At 34.9% G+C, this 22,134-nt stretch overlaps 1 protein-coding gene across 1 annotated transcript in view; it reads left to right on the forward strand.

Moving 5' to 3' along the window:
* LOC132751463 (probable ATP-dependent RNA helicase DDX27) overlaps positions 1-22,134 on the forward strand; it is a gene marked incomplete at its 3' end in the record, with an annotated part of 71,702 nt that overhangs the window by 37,938 nt on the left and 11,630 nt on the right. Inside the window, 1 exon segment of the mRNA XM_060741618.1 lies at positions 3,459-3,553. Coding sequence (XP_060597601.1) covers positions 3,459-3,553 — 95 coding nt within the window.

Consider the following 22,134-nt stretch of genomic DNA (forward strand, 5'->3'; position numbering starts at 1 on the left):
ATTACAATGTTTTAACCAATTTATTAGTGATGTTGCAGTGAGAAAAATGATGAGTGATGCTATTCAGACAGTTCTTGTTTATGTCATTGTGTTAATATTTCTTGTATCATACTGTTGTTTGGGGACCTTTCTGTTGAAAATATATCAGAGTTAAATTGTATACATATATAATATATGCATAGTGTGTTAACTGGAGTGCAGGTATTAGTTACCCACACTCCGGGGATAACCATTGATTGGTTCATTATTGTGTCGCCTCTACGGAGTAGTGGCGACATATAGGGATCACTTCCCCGTCGTCTGTCCTTCCGTCTGTATGTCCGTCACAAAACTTGTCCGGACTACTCCTCATAAACTACTGGTGCAATTTCATCCAAACTTTACAGGAATGATCAGTACCAAGTCTAGTTGTGCTTATTGTCAGCATTTTCCGGTTCAATGATTTTTGTCAGAGTTATGGCCCTTTAATAATTTTTATTTTTAAAGTTTGTCCAGACTACTTCTCTTACACCACTAATGCAATTCTAATGAAACTTTACAGGATTGATCTGTAGCTCAAGTCCTTGCCCATATTGCACGGGTTTTCCGGTTCAGGGTGCCCGTTTGACCCTTGAAATGACTCTTTGTCCCTCCAAATTTCCAAAAGGCCTGATTTGACCCTTGGGATTTTAACTGGAGGGTCAAATTTTGTTAAATTCATGGGGATTTGGCCTTGTAGTCGGTAAAACTTAGTCAAAATGACCCTCAGGATTTCATGGCTAGTGAACACCCTGCGGTTGAATGATTTTTGGCCGAGTTATGGCCCTTTGATAAAAAGGGGTTTTTTCTGTGTGTTGCCAGATACACAAAAGCTTGTCCGGACTACTCCTCAAAAATTACCGGTGCAATTTCATCCAAACTTTACAGGAATGATCAGTACCAAGTCTAGTTGTGCATATTGTCAGTATTTTCCAGTTCAATGATTTTTGTTAGAGTTATGGCCCTTTAATAATTTTTATTTTTAAAGTTTGTCCGGACTACTTCTCTTATACCACTAATGCAATTTCAATGAAACTTTACAGGATTGATCTGTAGCTCAAGTCCTTGCGCATATTGCACGGGTTTTCCGGTTGAATGATTTTTGGCCGAGTTATGGCCCTTTAATTAAAAGGTGTTTTTTTCTGTGTGCTGCCAGATACACAAAAGCTTGTCTGGACTACTCCTCATAAACTACTGGTGCAATTTTATCCAAACTTTACAGGAATGATCAGTACCAAGTCTAGTTGTGCACTGTCCGTCTGTCTGTCCGTCTGTCACAAAACTTGTCCCAACATAAAATTGGCCATCATGAGGCGACACATGTGATTTCTGATCGCTCTTGTTTTTCTGGGGTTTACTTATTGTGAAGAAAGAGAAAGGGATAGGGATAGAAATATCATATTCAGATGCTTGTTCATTGGTTACTTTTTTCTGGGTTTTCATATTGTGACACCTGAGAATGTGTTTTTATTTTTGCATATGATACAAAAGAAAAAGAACACCAAAACATTTGGCAATCTGTTTTATACTTAGGAGCTATGCCCCCGTGTACAAATAAGATAGTCTTGTGGATTCGCTTTGTTGCGTCGGTCGGTCCGTCCATCTCCATTTTCGTGTTCACTCTATAGATCCTATACCAATTGAAGGATTTTCTTCAAACTTGGCTCGAATGTTCACCTCAACAAGGGGATGTGCAGAACCTATGTTGCCCATGTGTCAGCTCAAGGTCAAGGTCACAATTGAAGGTCAAATATCGAACACAATCAAATATAAGACAGTATGTCGTGTCCGCTCTATAAGTCCTACAATAATTGAAGGATTTTCTTCAAATTTGGCTCAAATGTTCACCTCAACAAGGGGATGTGCAGAACCCATGTTGCCCATGTGTCAGCTCAAGGTCAAGGTCACAATTGAAGGTCAAATATCAAACACAATCAAATATTAGACAGTATGTCGTGTCCGCTCTGTAAGTCCTACAATAATTGAAGGATTTTCTTCAAATTTGGCTCAAATGTTAATCTCAACAAGGGGATGTGCAGAACCCATGTTGCTTATGTGTCAGGTCAAGGTCACAATTGAAGGTCAAATAACAAACAATCAAATATTACACAGTATGTCGTGTCCGCTCTGTTACAGACTTTAAGTCCTACACTAATTGAAAGATATTCTTCAATCTTGGCACAAGTGTTCACCTCAACAAGGTAATGTGCAGAACCCATGTCACTATTTTGCAGGCTTAAGGTCAAGGTCACACTTGAAGGTCAAAAATTGACTTAGAAGATATTCTTAAATTTTAACATGTATTTGAATATTTCTGAAACTAGAAAAGGTATTTGCTTGAAACTTAAAATATATATGAAGTGTGCTGGTCAAGTTTCATAACTCTGTATTGCATTTTAAGAAAGTTATGCCCCTTTTATGTCTTCAAATTTACATACAATCAAATATTAGACAATATGTCGTGTCCGCTTTATAAATTCTATACTAATGGAAGAATTTTCTTCAAACTTTTCGCGAATGTTCACCTCAACAAGGTTATGTGCAGAATCCATGTCACCTTTGTGCCGGCTAAAGGTCAAGGTCACACTTGAAAGTCAAAAATTTAACATGTACTTGAATATTTCTGAAACTAGCACAGGTATTTGCTTGAAACTTAAAAGATATATGAGGTGTCACAAATAAGATATGCAGGTCAAGTTTGATAACTCTGTATTGCATTTTGACAAAGTTATGCCCCTTTTTAATTGTTTAAATTTACATACAATCAATACTAGACAATATGTCGTGTCCGCTCTATAAATTCTATACTAATGAAAGGATTTTCTTCAAACTTTACTCAAATGTTCACCCCAACTGGGCAATGTGCAGAACCCATCTTACCCATGTGCCAGCTTAAGGTCAAGGCCACACTTGAAGGTCAAAAATTGACTTATATAATGTTTAGTACATTGGGAAAATGAAAGGTAATTTGTACATGTAACTGTTTCGAACATGATTTGATAAAATATATTTATACTATTACCTGTACAATTAGTCTTTTTTTCACCAGAGTTGATTTCTTTTTATGTTTTTGTGCCACTAAAGTTATTCCCTTAACCACCTTTCCAAGTCGTCTTCTGTTAAGGACATTGGTGGGGGTATAAATCACATTCAGCGATAGTTCTAGTTACAAAAGTGATCACACTTAACATAGTAGAACCAATGGACAGTAAAAAAAACACAACAAATTGTATATAACCTAGACATTTAAAACCAGTGCAGGATAGTACAGAATGACAATAATGACTAAAAAACTTTCTGTAGGAGTCATCCATATATTTATTCAATGACAACCATAAATAAATGGTATTAAAAAAATGTTCATATAAACTTAACATGATGTATTTTAAATTAATTATGTTGTCTTGTTAGTAAAAATGGAATTATTTCTATTCTTTTAGATCTATATCATTGGTTGGTGAACAGGAAAGGAAAGTTTTGAAGGAAATAGTGAAAAAAGCTAAAACACCATTGAAAACCAGAATTGTACCCCAAGGTAAATTATTCATTCATTCAATCAATCATTCAATCAATCAATGATCTGTTAATGAATGTTTTCTTCTCCATTAAAAAATATCTATGTGTGCAGTTTTTATGCAAGATTAAGATTACTTAGTACTTACTATTTTAGAAAAAAAGCCATGAAAACTATTGTACTTGTACTTATTAAACATTTTACTAGTTGTGCTTATTATCCCCCGCCGAAAAGGCGGCGGGGGATATAGTAATTGTCTCCGTCCGTCCGACCTTCCGTCCGTCCGTCCTTCCGTCCGACATTTTTGTCCGGAGCATATCTCTAAATGTATTTGAGTTATCAACTTGAAACTTCATAGGTGGATAGACCTCATTGAGGAGGAGTGCAGTGCACAAGAATGATAACTCTACCCTGCATAATTTTTGAGTTATTGCCCTTTGTTATTTTTTCAAAATTGATTTTTGTCCAGAGCATAACTCAAAAAAGCCTATATGAGATATCAACATGAAACTTCATAGGTGCATAGATCTCACTCAGGAGGTGTGCAGTGCACAAGAATGATAACTCTACCTTTCATAATTTTTGAGTTATTGCCCTTTGTTATTTTTCATACTTAATTTTTCACCTGAGTGGAGCATAACTCAAAAAGTGTTTGAGATATCAACATGAAATGTCATAGGTGGATAGATCTTATTGAGTGGAATGCTGTGCGCAAGAATGATAACTCTTCCCTATACAATTTTTGAGTTATTGCCCTTTGTTCTTTTCATGCTATTTTGTCCTGAGCTTATCTCAAAAAGTATTTGAGGTATCAACTTGAAACTTCATAGCTGGATGGATCTCATTGAGGAGGAGTGCAGTGCACAAGAATGATAACTCTACCCTGCATAATTAGCTCACCTTGCACAAAGTGCAGGTGAGCTTTTAGGATGGCCAACCAAATGGCGTCCGTCGTCCGTCCACATTTTAAATATTCTAAGGACATCTTCTATGATACCGCAAGGGCCAATATTAATGAAACTTGGCAGGAATACTCTTCTAGGAAGCTCTATCAAGATTGTTCAAAGAATTCCATTTCATGCAGAACTCTGGTTGCCATGGCAACCGAAAGAAAAATCTTTAAATATCTTCTTTTAAAGAACCGTAAGAGCTAGAGCTTAGATATTTGGCATGAAACATCTTCTAATGAGTGTCTACCAAGTTTGTTCAAATAAAAGCCCTAGGGTCAAAATTGGCCCGGCCCCAGGGGTCATTGATTTTTCCCTATATGCATATAGTAAAAACTTAAAAAATCTTCTTTTAAAGAACCCAAAGAGCTAGAGCTAAGATATGTGGCATGAAATATCTTCTAGTGAGTGTCTACCAAGTTTGTTCAAATAAAAGCCCTGGGGTCAAAATTGGCCCCGGCCCGGGGGTCATTGATTTTCCCTATATGCATATAGTGAAAAAACTTAAAAAATCTTCTTTTAAAGAACTGTAAAAGCTAGAGCTTAGATATTTGGCATGAAAAATCTTCTAATGAGTGTCTACCAAGTTTGTTCAAATAAAAGCCCTGGGTCAAAATTGGACCCCGCCCCGGGGGTCATTGATTTTCCCTATATGCATATAGTAAAAACTTAAAAAATCTTCTTTTAAAGAACCCAAAGAGCTAGAGCTAAGATATTTAGCATGAAACATCTTCTAATGAGTGTCTACCAAAGTTGTTCAAATAAAAGCCCTGAGGTCAAAATTGGCCCTGTCCCAGGGGGTCATAGATTTTCCTTATATGCATATACAGTGAAAGTTGAGAAAACCGGACGGCTTTCGGACTGAGGGTTTTGTCCGGTTTTCTCAGCGGTCCGGTATTCTCAATGTCCCCTTCAGCTGTTCAGGATCTTATATTATAACCGAGCAATGACTTACTAAGGATGCTGTATATTTGCATTTCAAGATCATGTGTACGTATATTGCTAAATAAAGAAATGATAAGAATACAAAAAAAAATATGTTTTAATTGTTTTTGTCCCATTATTGCATATAAAGACATAAAAGTTTGGATATATTAAAAATGAACAGCAGTTACCTCATAACGATCAAGTCCGAGTACATCCGCATATGTTTACATTTGGGTAATGGGTAATGATTTAACGAATATAGTTTAACTTTATTTGTTTATAATAATAACATATTGGTCAGATTTTTTAAGTAGGTTTCGGCAAAGTTTCACTGTCTTTAATTAATCTAACTTGTCACATGTAGACAGCTCTCGTCGAATTATTTTCGGCCATGGAATAGAACTTAGCGCCGATAAATTTCGTTTCCGTTGCGAAACACAATAGAAAAATACTCTATTTTTTATTCATACTGATTTTAACTGATCAATATCTCGTGCATTTTGGCATTTATATAAAACGGTAACATCTATACCTTACAATAAATCAAACTGTGAAAAGAGACAGTATAAACAAATCAGACAATTATTGTTCTGTTTCCGCTCAGTTAGCGTATTAGACACAACAATTGATAAGTACACAATGTTTTTCACACATTCGGCGTCCGGTATTGTCAGGGTAATTGTCTATATAATTGACTTTGTAGTCCCCAATCAACCGTCCGGTATTCGGTTTTTACAGATTCCGGTATTGTCAATGTTTAATACAATAGTTTAAAGAAGGGAAAATTTGGGACTGAATTATTCGTCCGGTATTTAGAGAGTTCCGATTTTCTCAGCGTCCGGTTTTCTCAACTTTCACTGTAGTAAAAACTTAAAAAATCTTCTTTTAAAGAACCCAAAGAGCTAGAGCTAAGATATTTGACATGAAATATCTTCTAGTGAGTGTCTACAAAGTTTGTTCAAATAAAAGCCCTGGGGTCAAAATTGGCCCCGCCCCGGGGGGTCATTGATTTTCCCTATATGCATATAGTAAAAACTTAAAAAATCTTCTTTTAAAGAACCGTAAGAGCTAGAGCTTAGATATTTGACATGAAACATCTTCTGGTGAATGTCTACCAAGTTTGTTCAAATAAAAGCCCTGGGGTCAAAATTGGCCCTGTCCCAGGGGGTCATAGATTTTCCCTATATGCAAATATTAAAATTTTAAAAAAATCTTCTTTAAAGAACCCAAAGAGCTAGAGCTAAGATATTTAGCATGAAACATCTTCTAATGAGTGTCTACCAAGTTTGTTCAAATAAAAGCCCTGGGGTCAAAATTGGCCCCGCCCCAGGGGGTCATTGATTTTCCCTATATGCCATATAGTAAAAACTTAAAAAATCTTCTTTTAAAGAACTCAAAGAGCTAGAGACAAAGATATTTAGCATGAAACATGTTCTAATGGGTGTCTACCAAGTATGTTCAAATAAAAGCCTGGGGTCAAAACTGGCCCGCCCCGGGGGTCATTGATTTTCCTTATATGTGTATAGCAAAAACTAAAATCTTCTTTGAAAAAAACCCAAATAGCTTTGAATTTAATATTATATACATGAAACATTTTTAAAGTAATATCTACAAAGTTTGTTCAAATAAAAGCTCTCGGGTCAAAAACCTGGCCCTTGCCCCCGGGGTGTCCATTGTTTTTTAAAACTATATGTTGTCACAAAGGGTCAAATAATTTCCGGTGGAACAGAAACAAAACTCCCTGGGCGTAAGGTCACGATTTTTTAATGAATCCAACATAAAAATGGTCTAAAAAATATAATAAAATAATTATATCAATCTTACCAAAATAAATACATAGAAAAACAAAATACAATGAAATAACAAATATACACAATGACCGCGGGGAATAAAGAAAAATACAAAAATACAAAAAAAGATTTTAGCAATTCAATATGTTAATCCTTAATACTATTTTCTTACCACAGGTCTGTAATTAAACTATTTAAATATAAATTGAAATAAGTAAAAGTAAATGTAGATCTATATAAATGTTAAAGTTTTTAAATATGTCTGAATCGAAGAGATGGGCTGTAAAGAGTGAGCGGGACGGGGGAAAACAAAAAGTGCGCAGAAGTAAAGAATATTTTTAAAAAAACCCAAAGGTAAACCCCCTCTACATAGAAAAACATACTAACAAAACCCAAAATTGGATAAGGGTTCAAAAAAAGAAAGAGTGGAAACCCGTGTTCACGATATTGCACGGGTTTAATCGAATTTTACCCTCATTTGACGGAAATTGTTTGTTTTTACCGATTCAATTTCCGGGAAATTTAAACTAACGAAAAACCCCAAACGAAAACCAAAAAAAAACCGCGTGCACGATGTTTTCCGCTTAAATAAAAAATGGAAAGGCCAAAGGCTTTCCAAATTTTCCCTTAAAAATTTTAAATTTGTTTTACATTCTCCCCTGGTAGGAGAAAATGGCTCCTGACATTTTCCTACATTAATTAATTTCCAGAATCTATCAACAAGTTAAAATACATTTTAAATTAATACTACCCTAAACCCTATTTAAGTAAATTCAAGTAAATTTCAGCAATAATTTATTTAATAATTAAACTGAAATAAATTTTAATTTTAAGCCAAAATTTTCCAAAAACAATTACTGAAGTTAAGATTCTGAACATCTGAAAAGTTTCTAATCAATAAACAATTGCGAAAATAATACATCTGCTGAAAAATTAAAATATCAACAATCATTTGCTGAAAATGAAAATATCAAACAATCATTTTCTAATTTGCATCAACCTACAATAAAACACATTTAAAAAACATACTCTATGCTCATTAATGTATACTGGGAAATAGATATTTTAAGGGAAAAAAATGAACCAAGAGGGAATGGTACATTAAAGGCAAATATTGAACATTTTGCCTTTGTAAAGGTAAAAACTAAAATTTTTCAAATTAAAAGGGACTTTCAAACCCTTTTTTTCTGAAAAAAATAAAAATAACATTTTCAAAACACAAATTCAGATTTAAAAGTCAAAAAAAATGCAAATTAAAATATGAATGATTAAAAAAAAAAGGGGATTTTCCTTTAAAAATTTTGGGGAAAAAAATAATACAATTTTATTTACTTGTACTCTCTCGAAAATCTGGGAAAAGTAAATTTACACCCAGAAATTTAAAGATTTTGAAATTTGAAATTTTATGTTTTAAAACCCGAAATTTATAACTATTCTGTTAAAGTAAAACACAGAAATTAAATTTTAGTAAAAAAACACATAAAATCAAAACTGAAATACAATATTTCAATAATTTATATGGAAAATCAAAAGTTCATAATCTATTTATGTGACAATTCTCCCCTGATCTGCAAAAAAAAAATTGAGGATACAAAATGTCATGATTTTGAAAATCACATTTTGCCTGTGGATGGGTCTAAAACCCACTCACCATACCTAAACTGGTGGTTTTCTAACCCTTGGATTTGACCTTCGAACAATACTGGGGTTCATCTGTAACAAGAGAAAAATTGTTAACTTATTAGAACATTAGTATTTAAAATTACTATTTGATAAAATAGCATTATTATGGGGAACTCTAAATTGGGGTTTCCACCTGAAAAATTTAGAATATGGTATCAACAGGAAAATTTTATCTTAAAAATGTAATTTGGGGAAAACATGTTGACTTCTTAAAATTCCTTTTGCCAAAGATGACATCCTCCACCATTTGATGACAAAATGATCCTCACAAAACAACATTGTTTTTGTTGGTTGGCTGCCAAAAAGGGCCTTAAATAAAACGAGGCTTGGATGCTGGTCTTTTATGTGGGGGATGTATCTTTGGGGGTTTTTACTTTCCTGTGTGGCAGTCTGAGTCTGACTCTTGCCCCTGGTTCAACTCTTTTATTTGTTTCCCTTTTGTCTTGGTTTGGGTTTTTGGGTTTTAGAAACCTGGCTTTTTACTTTTGTTCTCATGTAAGTGACCCGGGATAGAAACAGAGGAAAGAGGGAGTTTCTATTTTGGGTCTTCTCTTTTCCCCTTTCCCCTTCTTTCTTTTTAGTTTGTAGACTGGGGAATTGGGCTTCATTGGGGATGCCCACTAAAGAGTTTAAAGGGTTTTTCTTTTCCCCTTGTCAAACTAAATTTTCCTTGGGGGAACGTTCCTTGATGAGGACTCTATCACCAACATCTAAAGTAGAGTGTCGAACCTTAGCATCATAGTAGGTCTTGTGTCTCTGTCCTTGTTTGATGGAGGTTTCTTGGGCAGTCTTGTATGCAAACTCCATCCTCTTCTTAAGCTTGTCAACATAGGTTTCCCTGGACTTGGACTTCTGTTGATGTTCGATGCCCAAGAGAATGCATCAATGGCTAGGCGTGGATGCCATCCAAACATCAAAATAATGTGGAGAGTAGCCAGTTGACTCATGTTTCGTTGCATTGTAGGCATGAACAAGAGGCTTGACAAAGTCCTTCCAATTGCTCTTACCCTCCGAGTCCAGAGTACCAAGCATACCGAGTAACGTCGAGTTTAAACGCTCGGTTTCGTCCATTACCCATAGCGGTGATAGGGTGTTGTTCGAGACTTCTTTCCACCCCTGCAATCCTACACAGCTCCTGTTAATAACCTTTATTTCAAAGTTACGGCCCCTGATCACTGTGTAGTTTGCAGGAAAAGAGTAGGTGACAAGAAGAAGAGTTCTCGAACAAACTCTTGCTGTTGTGTGGGCTGTTTGGTTTCCTAGTCGGTAATGGCCTGGGTACCTAGTAAAAATGATAAGCTAATTTAACTAGGATATTTTTCATTATCCACCACTAATTTTCTAATGATATAGTAATCAAATACAGACAATCTCCATTAGGATAAAGAAGTCTGTATAGGTACCATATGGGCAGGAAGGGTTTAGTTGGCGTCTTTCTCCTTATGCAATTCGGACAGGTTTTTCGGAATCCTTTCAAAAGGACATCTTGTTCCATATGGGTTCGCAAAAAAACCTCTGCTTAACAAGCCATAAGGTCCTAATCGGCCCCCCTTGATGACCAACCCTCATCAATTGTAAACCTGTCAAGGCAATACCTCTAAAAATGAACTGGTAACACTAACTGAAAAAATTTTTTCATTACCCATCTATTTCTACCCTTTTCTAAAAAGGACTTTCTCCTGTATAAAAAGAGAAGAACTTATGTCTAATATAAAATTGTTTACCGCTTTTGACTCTTGTTTTAATTTCCTGTTGGTTTAAAATAACATTATTGTTTAAGAAATATTGATAAAATCTAGCAATATTCAGGGATCTTTTTGCTGTTCCTGTGGGAAAAATCAACACTTGAAAAATCTGTAAAAATCAATAATAGGTTCAGGGTAAAGTTCAAGGTCACTATCACCCTGAAAACAACCACTTTCCTGCTTTAAAGGAAGTACATCAGATTTCAATAAAGCTGGGAAATTTCACATTGCTTTAAAAACACGATTTTTAAAAAAGGTTTTCCTTTGGAAGGGTTTTTTGTTTGTCCCGCTTAAACCCTCAGCATCAAGCATTTATTTCCCCAACCCGTAAACAATTTTAAAATCAATTTTGTTATTAAAGGGGTAACCGCGATGACCTGGGATCCAGCCCTTTGGGCCCAGGTGGTTTCATATGGGCAAGGGGGGTTGGGTTGTTATTTCCCGGGCTAAAAAAAAAATTTTCCTACAAAAAATCTGGGGGTTTTCCCGTTATGGCCCACTTAAAACTTAAAAAATCTAAACTTTGTGCCGGATAATTCCTTTCGCTAGCAAAGTAAACCCCTGGGTGGTAAAAAATGAAAACGCCTTAAATCCCTCCTTTTCTTCCCCGATATAAAACGGGGGCCCCAAAACTTCTGGGCGAGGCAAACGCAATTAAAAATAAAAGGTTTGGGGAAAATCAGCAAATTTTCCTAAACAGGGGGTTTGGAATTTGTTTAATTTAAATAAACTATAAAAACTGTTTTTTGAGCACTCCCCATATCCATGGGGTTTTGGCTTCTTCTTTCTTAAAAAACCCTTTAAATTTGTTGGATGTCCTATCAGAAGATCTTCAAAAGGTTTTAAAAATTTTTTAGCATAATCAGGGCAAAAAAAGTCTGTAAAAACCCTGAAAAAAACCAAGAAAAGTTTTTTAATTTTTTTTAACATTATGAGGAAAAGGCAAAGTTTTTTTAAAAGGTTTTTTTTTTAGAAGGATCAGGGTTTTAAAAGGCCCTTTTGTGAAAAAAATCATAACAAAATAAGTTCACGTGGGACTAAAAAAATTAAATTTGGGGGTTTCAGGGTTTTAAACCCTTTTTTTTTTTAAAGTCGAAAAATGCTTCCCAAAAAAAGAAAAATGTTTTTCAAAAGGGGTTTTGGAAAAAAAAAAGGACATCATCTAAAAAATTTTCAAACATTTTTTAAGGGGTTTTAAATTTCCCCCATACAAATTTTCCAAAACAACCCCTGAAAAATACTGGGGGCATTGGTAACCAAAAACCCATTTTTTTACATTCATAAAAAACCCAAAAAAAACCTAAAAAAAAAAGCCTTTTTTTTTCTCATCTTCTTCAGCAATTTTCCCCCGCCTGGGAATTTTTCCCCGCGTTAAAACTAAAATTTAAAAATAATATTTTTTAAATTTAAATTAAAAAATCCAAAAATCTCAACTCTAAGGGAATTTTTGTTATTTTAACTTTGGGTTCCCCGTCTGAAAACCCAATTAAAAAACGCAAAAAAATTATCTTTTTTCCTTTAAATAAAACAAAATTTTCTTAAAAAAAAGGTTGGGCTGGCCCTTTAAATTATTAAAAACCCAATTCCCCCATTTTCCCCTTTAAAGTTTTTTCCCCTTCTTTTTTCATACATAGCAGGTGGGATTCTGCGATAATGGTTTCCCTTTAAAAAGGGTTTTTCATCTGGGAAAAAGTTTAAAATGGGGGTTTGTTAAATCAGTTTTTTCCAATAAACAAATTGAAAATTTTTTAAAAAATATGCCTCCATTTGCAATAACTTTTCTGCAATTCCAAAAAATTTCTCATTTAGGGGAGGTTTTTTTTGTTTACCTTTAAAAACCCAAAACCTGTAAAAAATTTAAAAAATTTATTAAAATTTTTTTTCAAGGTTTGGAAACTGTAAAAACAGGGTTCCCCTGAATTTCCCTAACCTTAATTTGAAAGGGGAAAAAATAAAAGAATTTTGGTTTGATTTAATAACCTTGGTGTCATATTCAAAATCTGAAAAAAGGAATCCTAGAAGTAGTCCCAGCATTATCAAAAGGGAAAAAACTCTTTGGCATTATTTTTAAAACCCGGGAAAATTAGGTTCTCCAAATTTCTTAGTAATTGAGTACAAACACCATCTTTTTTTTTCCCAAACTGAAAAAAAGTGGTAAACCCGAAAAGGGGGTGAAACAACAAATTGGGGTTTTGCTTGTAGATTTCACTTTAAATAAAAATTTTTGGGGCAATTTCATAGCCCCTACAGCTTATTTTTAAAAAGGGTCTGTTGAAGAAAAATTTTTTTCAACGCTAAAAAAAGGGAAAATTGGACCAAAAAACACCCGGTTTTGAATGTGACTTTTGTATCAAAGGAAAAAACTTTAAAAAAGGAAAAAAAAACAAAAATTTTCAAAATAAACAGGAATAAAAAATCCAAACCCCCAATAAAAAACCTTTGTATGGGATCCTTACACCCCTGGCACCCCACAATATCTAAATTTTAAAAACGAAAAAATATAAAAATTCAAAAGGTTTTTGGGTTCCCAAAAGTTTTTAGAAAACTCTGAAATCAAATAAACCCTTTTTAAACCTTTTAAACAAAATAAAAAATTTGGTGTTACACCACAAAAATTTTTGCGTGCCCCCATTTAGCCCCAACCAAAAACCCCCCCCATCAAAATAAAATTTGATTTGGGCTCTGTTGGGAGCTGAATTCCTTTATGTGCCCCCCCCCAAAAAAAGGAGTCCTTAAATTTTTGGGGCAAAAGTTTTTTGTGTTTTTCCCGCCTGTTAAAAGAAGAATTTTTCAGAATTAAATTTTACTTTAAAACCCCAAAATTTTGTTTAAAAGACCATTAAATTTCCGTTCTTTGTTTACCTCTTTCCTTTTAAAGTTTCCTTGTTGTAACCCGCAAAAAAAAATTTCTTTTTGTTAAACCTTGAAAAAATTTCCCCCATTGTAAACCCGAAAAAAACTGTTTATTAAAACCCCGAAAAAAAATTAACTTTTTATTTTGATGAAAAATTGGGTTCTTGGGTGTCTTTGAAAGCTTTTTTAAGAGACTGAAGTCTTGGTCTCAAAGTTGGTTCCCCTTTTTTTTGGAAAAAAATCTTTAACATTTTATCCCCAGAAATTTGAAATAGGTTTAAAAATTGAACTTTTTTTAATTTTTGGGCTGATGTTGAAAGGGTTTTTGTTTCTGCCGCTTTTAAAACTTCTCGGCCCAAAAACCCGTTTTAATTGAAATGCATCATAAATTGTGACTAGTTTAATTTTTTTGAGCTTTTCATCAAAAGGGCCCTGTCCAAAAATTTAGATTTTAACATATATTTCTGAGGGGTGGCTACATGACCCCTTTCCCAAATGCAAAACCCGCCCAAAAAAGTTTTCCCAAAACCCCCAACAACCATATGAATTTACATTTTTCCTTTAGGGGTTCTGACATTTTACTATAAAAAGGGTTGCATTTACAAAAATTTATTTTTGAAAAATTTCCCAAAAAAAAGGAAAGTTTAAATTTAAAAAATCAGATAAAGTTGGCCTTTTTTTCCAAAAGGATGAGAACCTGTCTGGCTGACCCCCCGTTATGATTTACGAAAACCCGTAAACAATTTTTTTGGTTTTAAAGAAGAATTTTGATAAAAGACATTTGTCTATATCTCCAAAATTTTGGGAAACTATAAGTTACATCCCCCTTTTAAAGGAGGGACTTTTTACCTGAAAAAGAAGGTAATTTTAAAATCAAAATTTTGGGAAACTTTTAAAGCAGGGAAACAAACAAAAAGGGTTCTGGGAAATTTAAATTTTAACAATGGTGGGGACTGGTAGGACCTGGAATTTTTAAAAAATTATAAAACATCTTTAAATAAAAAAAATAAAACCAGACTTATCTTTAAAAATTTCCCAAAAAATTGAGAAATTTGCATATCAGTTAAAGGATCACTGTCTGGTTTGTCTGCACCTGAAATAAAACTCTTAATTTTCTCTGTAAGTTTTCCACCTGTAGCCATAGTAAACACTACAAATATAAACACTGAAAAATAGAACACAATATATAAACACAAACCAAACCACGGGTACAGCTGCTAACTGAATTTCAAATAATGTTGATAAATAAATTCAATTGACCTGGCCACCATCAAAGCATACAGACTAAAGGGAATTTCTCAAAATAGCCTATAAACCCTGAAAATTTTAATCACATATATACACATAATTACAATATATCACAACACTGACCCAAAACTGTGTCCTCTGAAACAACTGAAATAAAAATACAACACAAATATAATATGCAAATTCCTGTATAAACAACTAATACCTCTGTACACCGTACACCTCCAGCTTCTGCATACCAAAAATCGAAATGACCTCTTCAAAATAAACCGAATATCAAGCTTCAACACAAAATAAAAGTACAGTGTTACCTGGTGTGCTCACCAACTAACAGTACACAACACACAGCTGTTACTTGGTGTTATCACCAAATAAAAAATACTGTATGTATAAACTATAACGATAATCCGCAAATGTTTAGTATCTTAACACACGAGTAATAAAATGTTTTACACCAATAATTGAAAAATTGCTGAATTTACTTTTTAATTAAAACCTTAAACTGGCTGACTACAATGACAAAACTACTTAACCGTCAGGATAATACAATATAAGCGGTGGCAGCGTTTCAGTCCATAGATTATAAAATATACAAATACTGTTTAATCCGACTCAATAATTATGCCCCCATTTTGAAAAAAAGGGGGTATATTGCTTTGCACTTGTCGGTCCGTCGGTCCGTCGGTCCGTAGACCAAATGGTTTCCGAGTGATAACTAAAGAACCCTTAGGCCTAGGAACTTCAAACTTGGTATGGTGATTGGTCATGACCAGTAGATGACCCCTATTGATTTTGGGGTCAAGGGGTCAAAGGTCAAGGTCACATTGACCTTGAAAGCAAAAACGGTTTCCGATCAATAACTAAAGAACCTTAAGGCCTAGGAACTTCAAACTTGGTATGGTGATTGGTCCATGACCAGTAGATGACCCTATTGATTTGGGGTCAAGGGGTCAAAGGTCAAGGTCACATTGACCTTGAAAGCAAAAAACGGTTTCCTATCAATAACTAAAGAACCTAAAGGCCTAGGAACTTCAAACTTGGTATGGTGATTGGTCATGACCAGTAGATGACCCCTATTGATTTTGGGGTCAAGGGGTCAAAGGTCAAGGTCACATTGACCTTGAAAGCAAAAACGGTTTCCGATCAATAACTAAAGAACCTTAAGGCCTAGGAACTTCAAACTTGGTATGGTGATTGGTCATGACCAGTAGATGACCCCTATTGATTTTGGGGTCAAGGGGTCAAAGGTCAAGGTCACATTGACCTTGAAAGCAAAAACGGTTTCCGATCAATAACTAAAGAACCTTAAGGCCTAGGAACTTCAAACTTGGTATGGTGATTGGTCATGACCAGTAGATGACCCCTATTGATTTTGGAGTCAAGGGGTCAAAGGTCAAGGTCACATTGACCTTGAAAGCAAAAACGGTTTCCGATCAATAACTAAAGAACCTTAAGGCCTAGGAACTTCAAACTTGGTATGGTGATTGGTCATGACCAGTAGATGACCCCTATTGATTTTGGTGTCAAGGGGTCAAAGGTCAAGGTCACATTGACCTTGTAGGTAAAAACGGTTTCCGAATCAATAACTAAAAGAACCTTACGGCCTAGGAACTTCAAACTTGGTATGGTGATTGGTCATGATCAGTAGATGACCCCTATTGATTTTGGGTCAAGGGGTCAAAGGTCAAGGTCACATTGACCTTTGTAAGCAAAAACGGTTTCTGATCAATAACTAAAGAACCTTAAGGCCTAGGAACTTCAAACTTGGTATGGTGATTGGTCATGATCAGTAGATGACCCCTATTGATTTTGGGGTCAAGGGGTCAAAGGTCAAGGTCACATTGACCTTGTAGGTAAAAACGGTTCCGATCAATACCAAAGAACCTTAAGGCTTAGGAACATCAAACTTGGTATGGTGATTGGTCATGATCAGTAGATGACCCCTATTGATTTTGGGGTCAAGGGGTCAAAGGTCAAGGTCACATTGACCTTGTAGGTAAAAACAGTTTCCGATCAATAACTAAAGAACCTTAAGGCCTAGGAACTTCAAACTTGGTATGGTGATTGGTCATGATCAGTAGATGACCCGTTTAGATTTTGGGGTCAAGGGGTCAAAGGTCAAGGTCACATTGACCTTTTAATTAAAAACGGTTTCTGATCAATAACAAAAGAACCCTTAGGCCTAGGAACTTCAAACTTGGTATGGTGATTGGTTATGACCAATCAGATGACCCCTATTGATTTTGGCGTTAAGGGGTCAAAGGTCAAGGTCACATTGACCTTGTAGGTAAAGCGGTTTCCGATCAATAATGAAAGAACCCTTATGCCTAGGGACTTCAAACTTGAGATGGTGATTGGTCATGATCAGTAGATGACCCCTATTGATTTTGGGGTCTAGGGGTCAAAGGTCAAGGTCACATTGACCTCTTAGGTAAAAACGGTTTCCGATCAATAACTAAAGAACCCTTAGGCCTAGGAACTTCAAACTTGGTATGGTGATTGGTCATGACCAGCAGATGACCCCTATTGATTTTGGGGTTAAGGGGTTAAAGGGCAAGGTCTCATTGACCTTGTAGGTAAAAATGCTTTCCGATCAATAACTTAAGAACCCTTATGCCTAGGAACTTCAAACTTGGTATGGTGATTGGTCATGACCAGCAGATGACCTATTGATTTTGGGGTCAAGGGGTCAAAGGTCAAGGTCACATTGACCTTGTAGGTAAAAACGGTTTCCGATCAATTAACTAAAAAACGCTTAGGCCTAGGAACTTCAAACTTTGTGTGATGATTGGTCATGACCAGCAGATGACCCCTATTGAGTTTTAGGTGAAGGGGTCAAAGGTCAAGGTCACATTGACCTTTTAAGTAAAAACGGTTTCTAATCAATAACTCAAGAACGCTTAGGCCTAGGAACTTCAAACTTGGTATGGTGATTTGTCATGACCAGCAGATTACTCCTATTGATTTTGGGATCAAGGGGTCAAAGGTCAAGGTCACAATGACCTTGTAAGTAAAAACGGTTTCTGATCAATAACTAAAGAACGCTTCGGCCTAGAAACTTCAAACTTGGCATGGTGATTGGTCATGACCAGCAGATGACCCCTATTGATTTTGGGGTCAAAGGTCAAGGTCACATTGACCTTGTATGTTAAAACGGTTTCCGATCAATAATAAGAGAACCCTTAGGCCTAAGAACTTCAAACTTGGCATGGTGATTGGTCATGACCAGCAGATGACCCCTATTGATTTTGGGGTCAAGGAGTCAAAGGTCAAGGTCACATTGATCTTGTAGGTAAAAACGGTTTCTGATCAATTTACTAAAAACGCCTAGGCCTAGGAACTTCAAACTTTGTATGATGATTGGTCGTGACCAGCAGATGACCCCTATTGAGTTTTGGGTCAAGGGGTCAAAGGTCAAGGTCATGACCAGTAGATACTTTATAACCCTTATTAATTGTTTGATCACTGGGTCAGAAGTCATGCATAATAACCTTATCACATGACTAATTGGCTGCTGATAGGGGGCATACATGTTTTACAAACATATCTTGTTATTTATGTAATCTAACGCGAAACTGTCACGAAAATTATGTATTGAACACTGGTATAAATTTACCTAAAACACAAAAGACATCACAATACTAACCTCACATAGCTCCTCTTCTCAATCATACATCTACGGGTAGTGCAAAGAATGTGTGCAAAGATAGGCAAAAAGAGTGCTCGATAGTTGGGCAAGAATAATTCAGACCAAGAAAGGGATAATAAGTCAATAAATCAACACCCTAAGTTTTCAAGAAAAAAATACTGTGTTCCTAGAAAAATACCTATGACGCTGTCTGAAAACAAAACTGATCAAAATACAAGTATGTTACCTAATCCTCTCAATAATATTTACTGTAAAATGTTGCTAACTGGTCAAAATATATGTGAACAAGTAATTACTGAAAAAAATATCTCGCGAAAATATATGAAAAATTTACGTTTTACATGTCAACACAAAAAATACACATACCTCAATATTCACACTTTACACAATGATATAAAATCCAATAATTTACAAAACAAAAATATTTACAAGGTAATTTAACAGGAGTTACCCGTTAAATTGGGATTCAGAATAAAAAGTTCTGCTCACTGTGGGTCTGACTATAATCTAACAGTTGAGGTAAACATACGCGTGATAAAATCTCAACACTTGAGGAAATACCGCTGTAAACTAAACCGCTGACGAATTAGCTGACGATAGAGAGTAAATAGGAAACTGCTGGCCAGTTAAATGGAAACTGCGGAAAAATATAATATATTTTATATATCTAACTGCTTAACACTTTTTATAATAAGTTTAATTGGTCAGCAGATTCTACCATATGTTTAACTGGGCAGTAGTTTTTATTATATGTTTAACTTGTCGGCAGTTTCTCGCACGCTGAATTTGATACCATACCCATATAAAATAAGAAGGAAATTTTAAAAAAGCATTTTCTACTATATTTTTTTCGGGGGATGTAGAATCTGCTTTATTTACTTATATTAAAACATAAATAAACAATTCACGACAACGCGCCATAATGCTTTATAAATCTTACCTAATACCTTAAATTTCAGCAATGCTATGCTTATAACTATGCTAATAAATTATTTTACTTTTTAGAAGTATCATTATTTAAAATTCACGAAGTTGACCTCATCATGGATTTCCCGTAACCTCATACATTCTATTAGTATGTTCATTTTTAAACATAAAATATTTATGCAACAAGTGCAAATAATACTGCAAAGACAGCAAAGGGAAAGCTCCGCAAAAACATTGCTTTTAGCTATGTATATATGATATTAGATTATTATGATAATCATTGTGATTTTAAAATAGCATTATTATACATGGAAAATGAAAGCAGACATTATATTGCGCGATGAAAGTTACCGGAATCGGTTTCAATCCCTTAAATTTTGTTACAACAGATTGGCCATTATGTTCAACTTTTAATCATACAAAAGGTTTTGTGACGTAAAAATAATTTATAAAGTATATTGTTTTTTATATATATTTAAAGAAAACACAGACACATTAAACAGAAATGATTCCAATTTTTGACATTATATACTTGTCACGGTTCAAAACTGTTCACTATTTAGGGGAGATATTGGGTAACAGATGTATAGCTCAATCGGTACAGCCGCGGTACGGTATTCCGAGGGTCCCGGGTTGGAGTCCCGATCAGCCTGCACATTTTTATACTCCTCCGCTATATTGAAATGGGTACAGACAACAATGTGAAATTAAACTCGGAGTTTATACCATCACGGTATCCCCTGTTGGGCCCCAAATGTCACAAGGAGAGAAAAATGTGCAGTCTGGCCGGGACAGTAGCCCGAAAACCTCGGAATACCGTATCGCGACTCTACCGACTGAGCTATACGGCCGCTTATCACACCAATTCCCCTTAAAAGTTACCAGTTCTGAACCGTGACATACTAGCTAGTACATGTATTATGACTCTCAATTTTTTTATTTCAACATAAAAATAAAGTAGATATTTTTATCACTCTCAAGTGTTAGGATTTCGCCATATCGACAGAATATATGTATTATGACTCTCAAGTGTTGGGATTTCAACATATAGACATGATATATGTATTATGTCTCTCAAGCGTTGGGATTTTAATGTCTAGACAAAATATTTGTATAATAGCCCTCAAGTGTTGGGATTTAAACGTCTACACAAGATATTTGTATATTGACCCTCAAGTGTTGGGATTTCAACATATAGACAAGATGAATGTATAATAATTCTCAAATCGTTGGATTTCAATGTCTATATAATATATATGTATTATGTCTCTCAAGTGTTGGGATTTAAACGTCTACACAAGATATTTTTATATTGACCCTAAAGTGTTGGGATTTCTACATATGGACAAGATTAATGTACAATGTCTGTCAAGTACTGGGAATCAACATTTATCCTGTCACTTGTATCAATTTCGGCCCGATAACAAGGTGCCGTATATTTTTACTGATCTACGGCACTTGATCACGTGGTATGCATGAATGGGCACCTCTTTGCCGGACTACTTTTCAAGATTTACAGGCCGTTCCAGTGGTATGAAAAAAACTGTCGTTAAATCTTCTGTGTGTAGAATAACGAATTTTGGAAACGTTGATAAAACTTTGTTTGTTTATCTTATTTCACTCTATAATTTTTCTAGCGAAATAAAAATTATTAAAAGTGAAATAAATGTAAAACTTAACTCGTTTGCGACATTAAAATAGCGTACTTGATTTGATTGTTTTGCACGTGCTGTTTGGCGCTACATTGTGACGTCATGTAAACAATACTTTAAACGTCTGTACAGCGTTAACGACTGAATAAAAGATATTGGTGTTCGAATTCATTTTCTTAGTTAGACCATTATCTTTCATTCTAGATAGTTTTCACAACAAAAATTCGACAAAAAATTGTTTTTATTTATCACATTTTTCAAAGAAAATGGCGCCCTCAATGTGAAAATACACAGGGAGATAATAAGAACGCGGCGAGTGCATTGTTGTAGAATAATGCACGCTTCGGTCCTTTTTTGTTTATATAGAAACATTTACGATAGTGTGATTAAAGGTAGTTTGCCTAATAAAATTCTTTTAAAAAAAAACGGTGACAGGATAAATAGAATAATAGATTGGTGCCGTGGATGGAGAAAGTTTATCTGGCTCTGCTCCGGAATTTATTGGGTTCGCCTTCGGCTCACCCAATAAATTCCTCCGCCTCGCCAGATAAACTTTCTCCATCCACGGCACCAACCTATTATTCTCTATATACGTCTATCAAGTCTTAGGATTTTAACTTCAAGACAAGATATTTCTGATAATGGCCCTCAAGTGTTGGGATTTCAACATATAAACAAGATATGTAATACAAGATATGTATTATGTCTCTCAAGTGTTGGGATTTTAATGTGTAGACAATATTTTTCTATAATGACTCTCAAGTTTTGGGATTTCAACATATTGAAAAGATATTTGTATAAACAAGATATATGTATTATATCTCTCAATTTTTAGGATTAAAAGGCCTAGACATGATATTTCTAAAATGACCCCCAAGTGTTGGGATTTTAACATATAAACAAGATATATGTATTATGTCTCTCAAGTGTTGGGATTTTTACGTGAAGACATGCCATTTCTATAATGTCCCTCAAGTGTTGGGATTTTAACATATAAACAAGGTAAATGTATTATGTCTCTCAAGTGTTGGGATTTTAATGTGTAGACAAGATATTTTATAATGACCCTCAAGTGTTGGGCTTTCGACAAATAGACAAGATGTATTTATTATGTCTCTCAAGTGTTGTGAATATATCATATAGACAAGATATATGTATAATGTCTCTCAAGTGTTGGGATT

This window comes from Ruditapes philippinarum, unplaced genomic scaffold, assembly GCF_026571515.1.
Source record: "Ruditapes philippinarum isolate M1 unplaced genomic scaffold, ASM2657151v2 ctg1500_1_1_1_1, whole genome shotgun sequence".
Taxonomy (NCBI): Eukaryota; Metazoa; Mollusca; class Bivalvia; order Venerida; family Veneridae; genus Ruditapes; species Ruditapes philippinarum.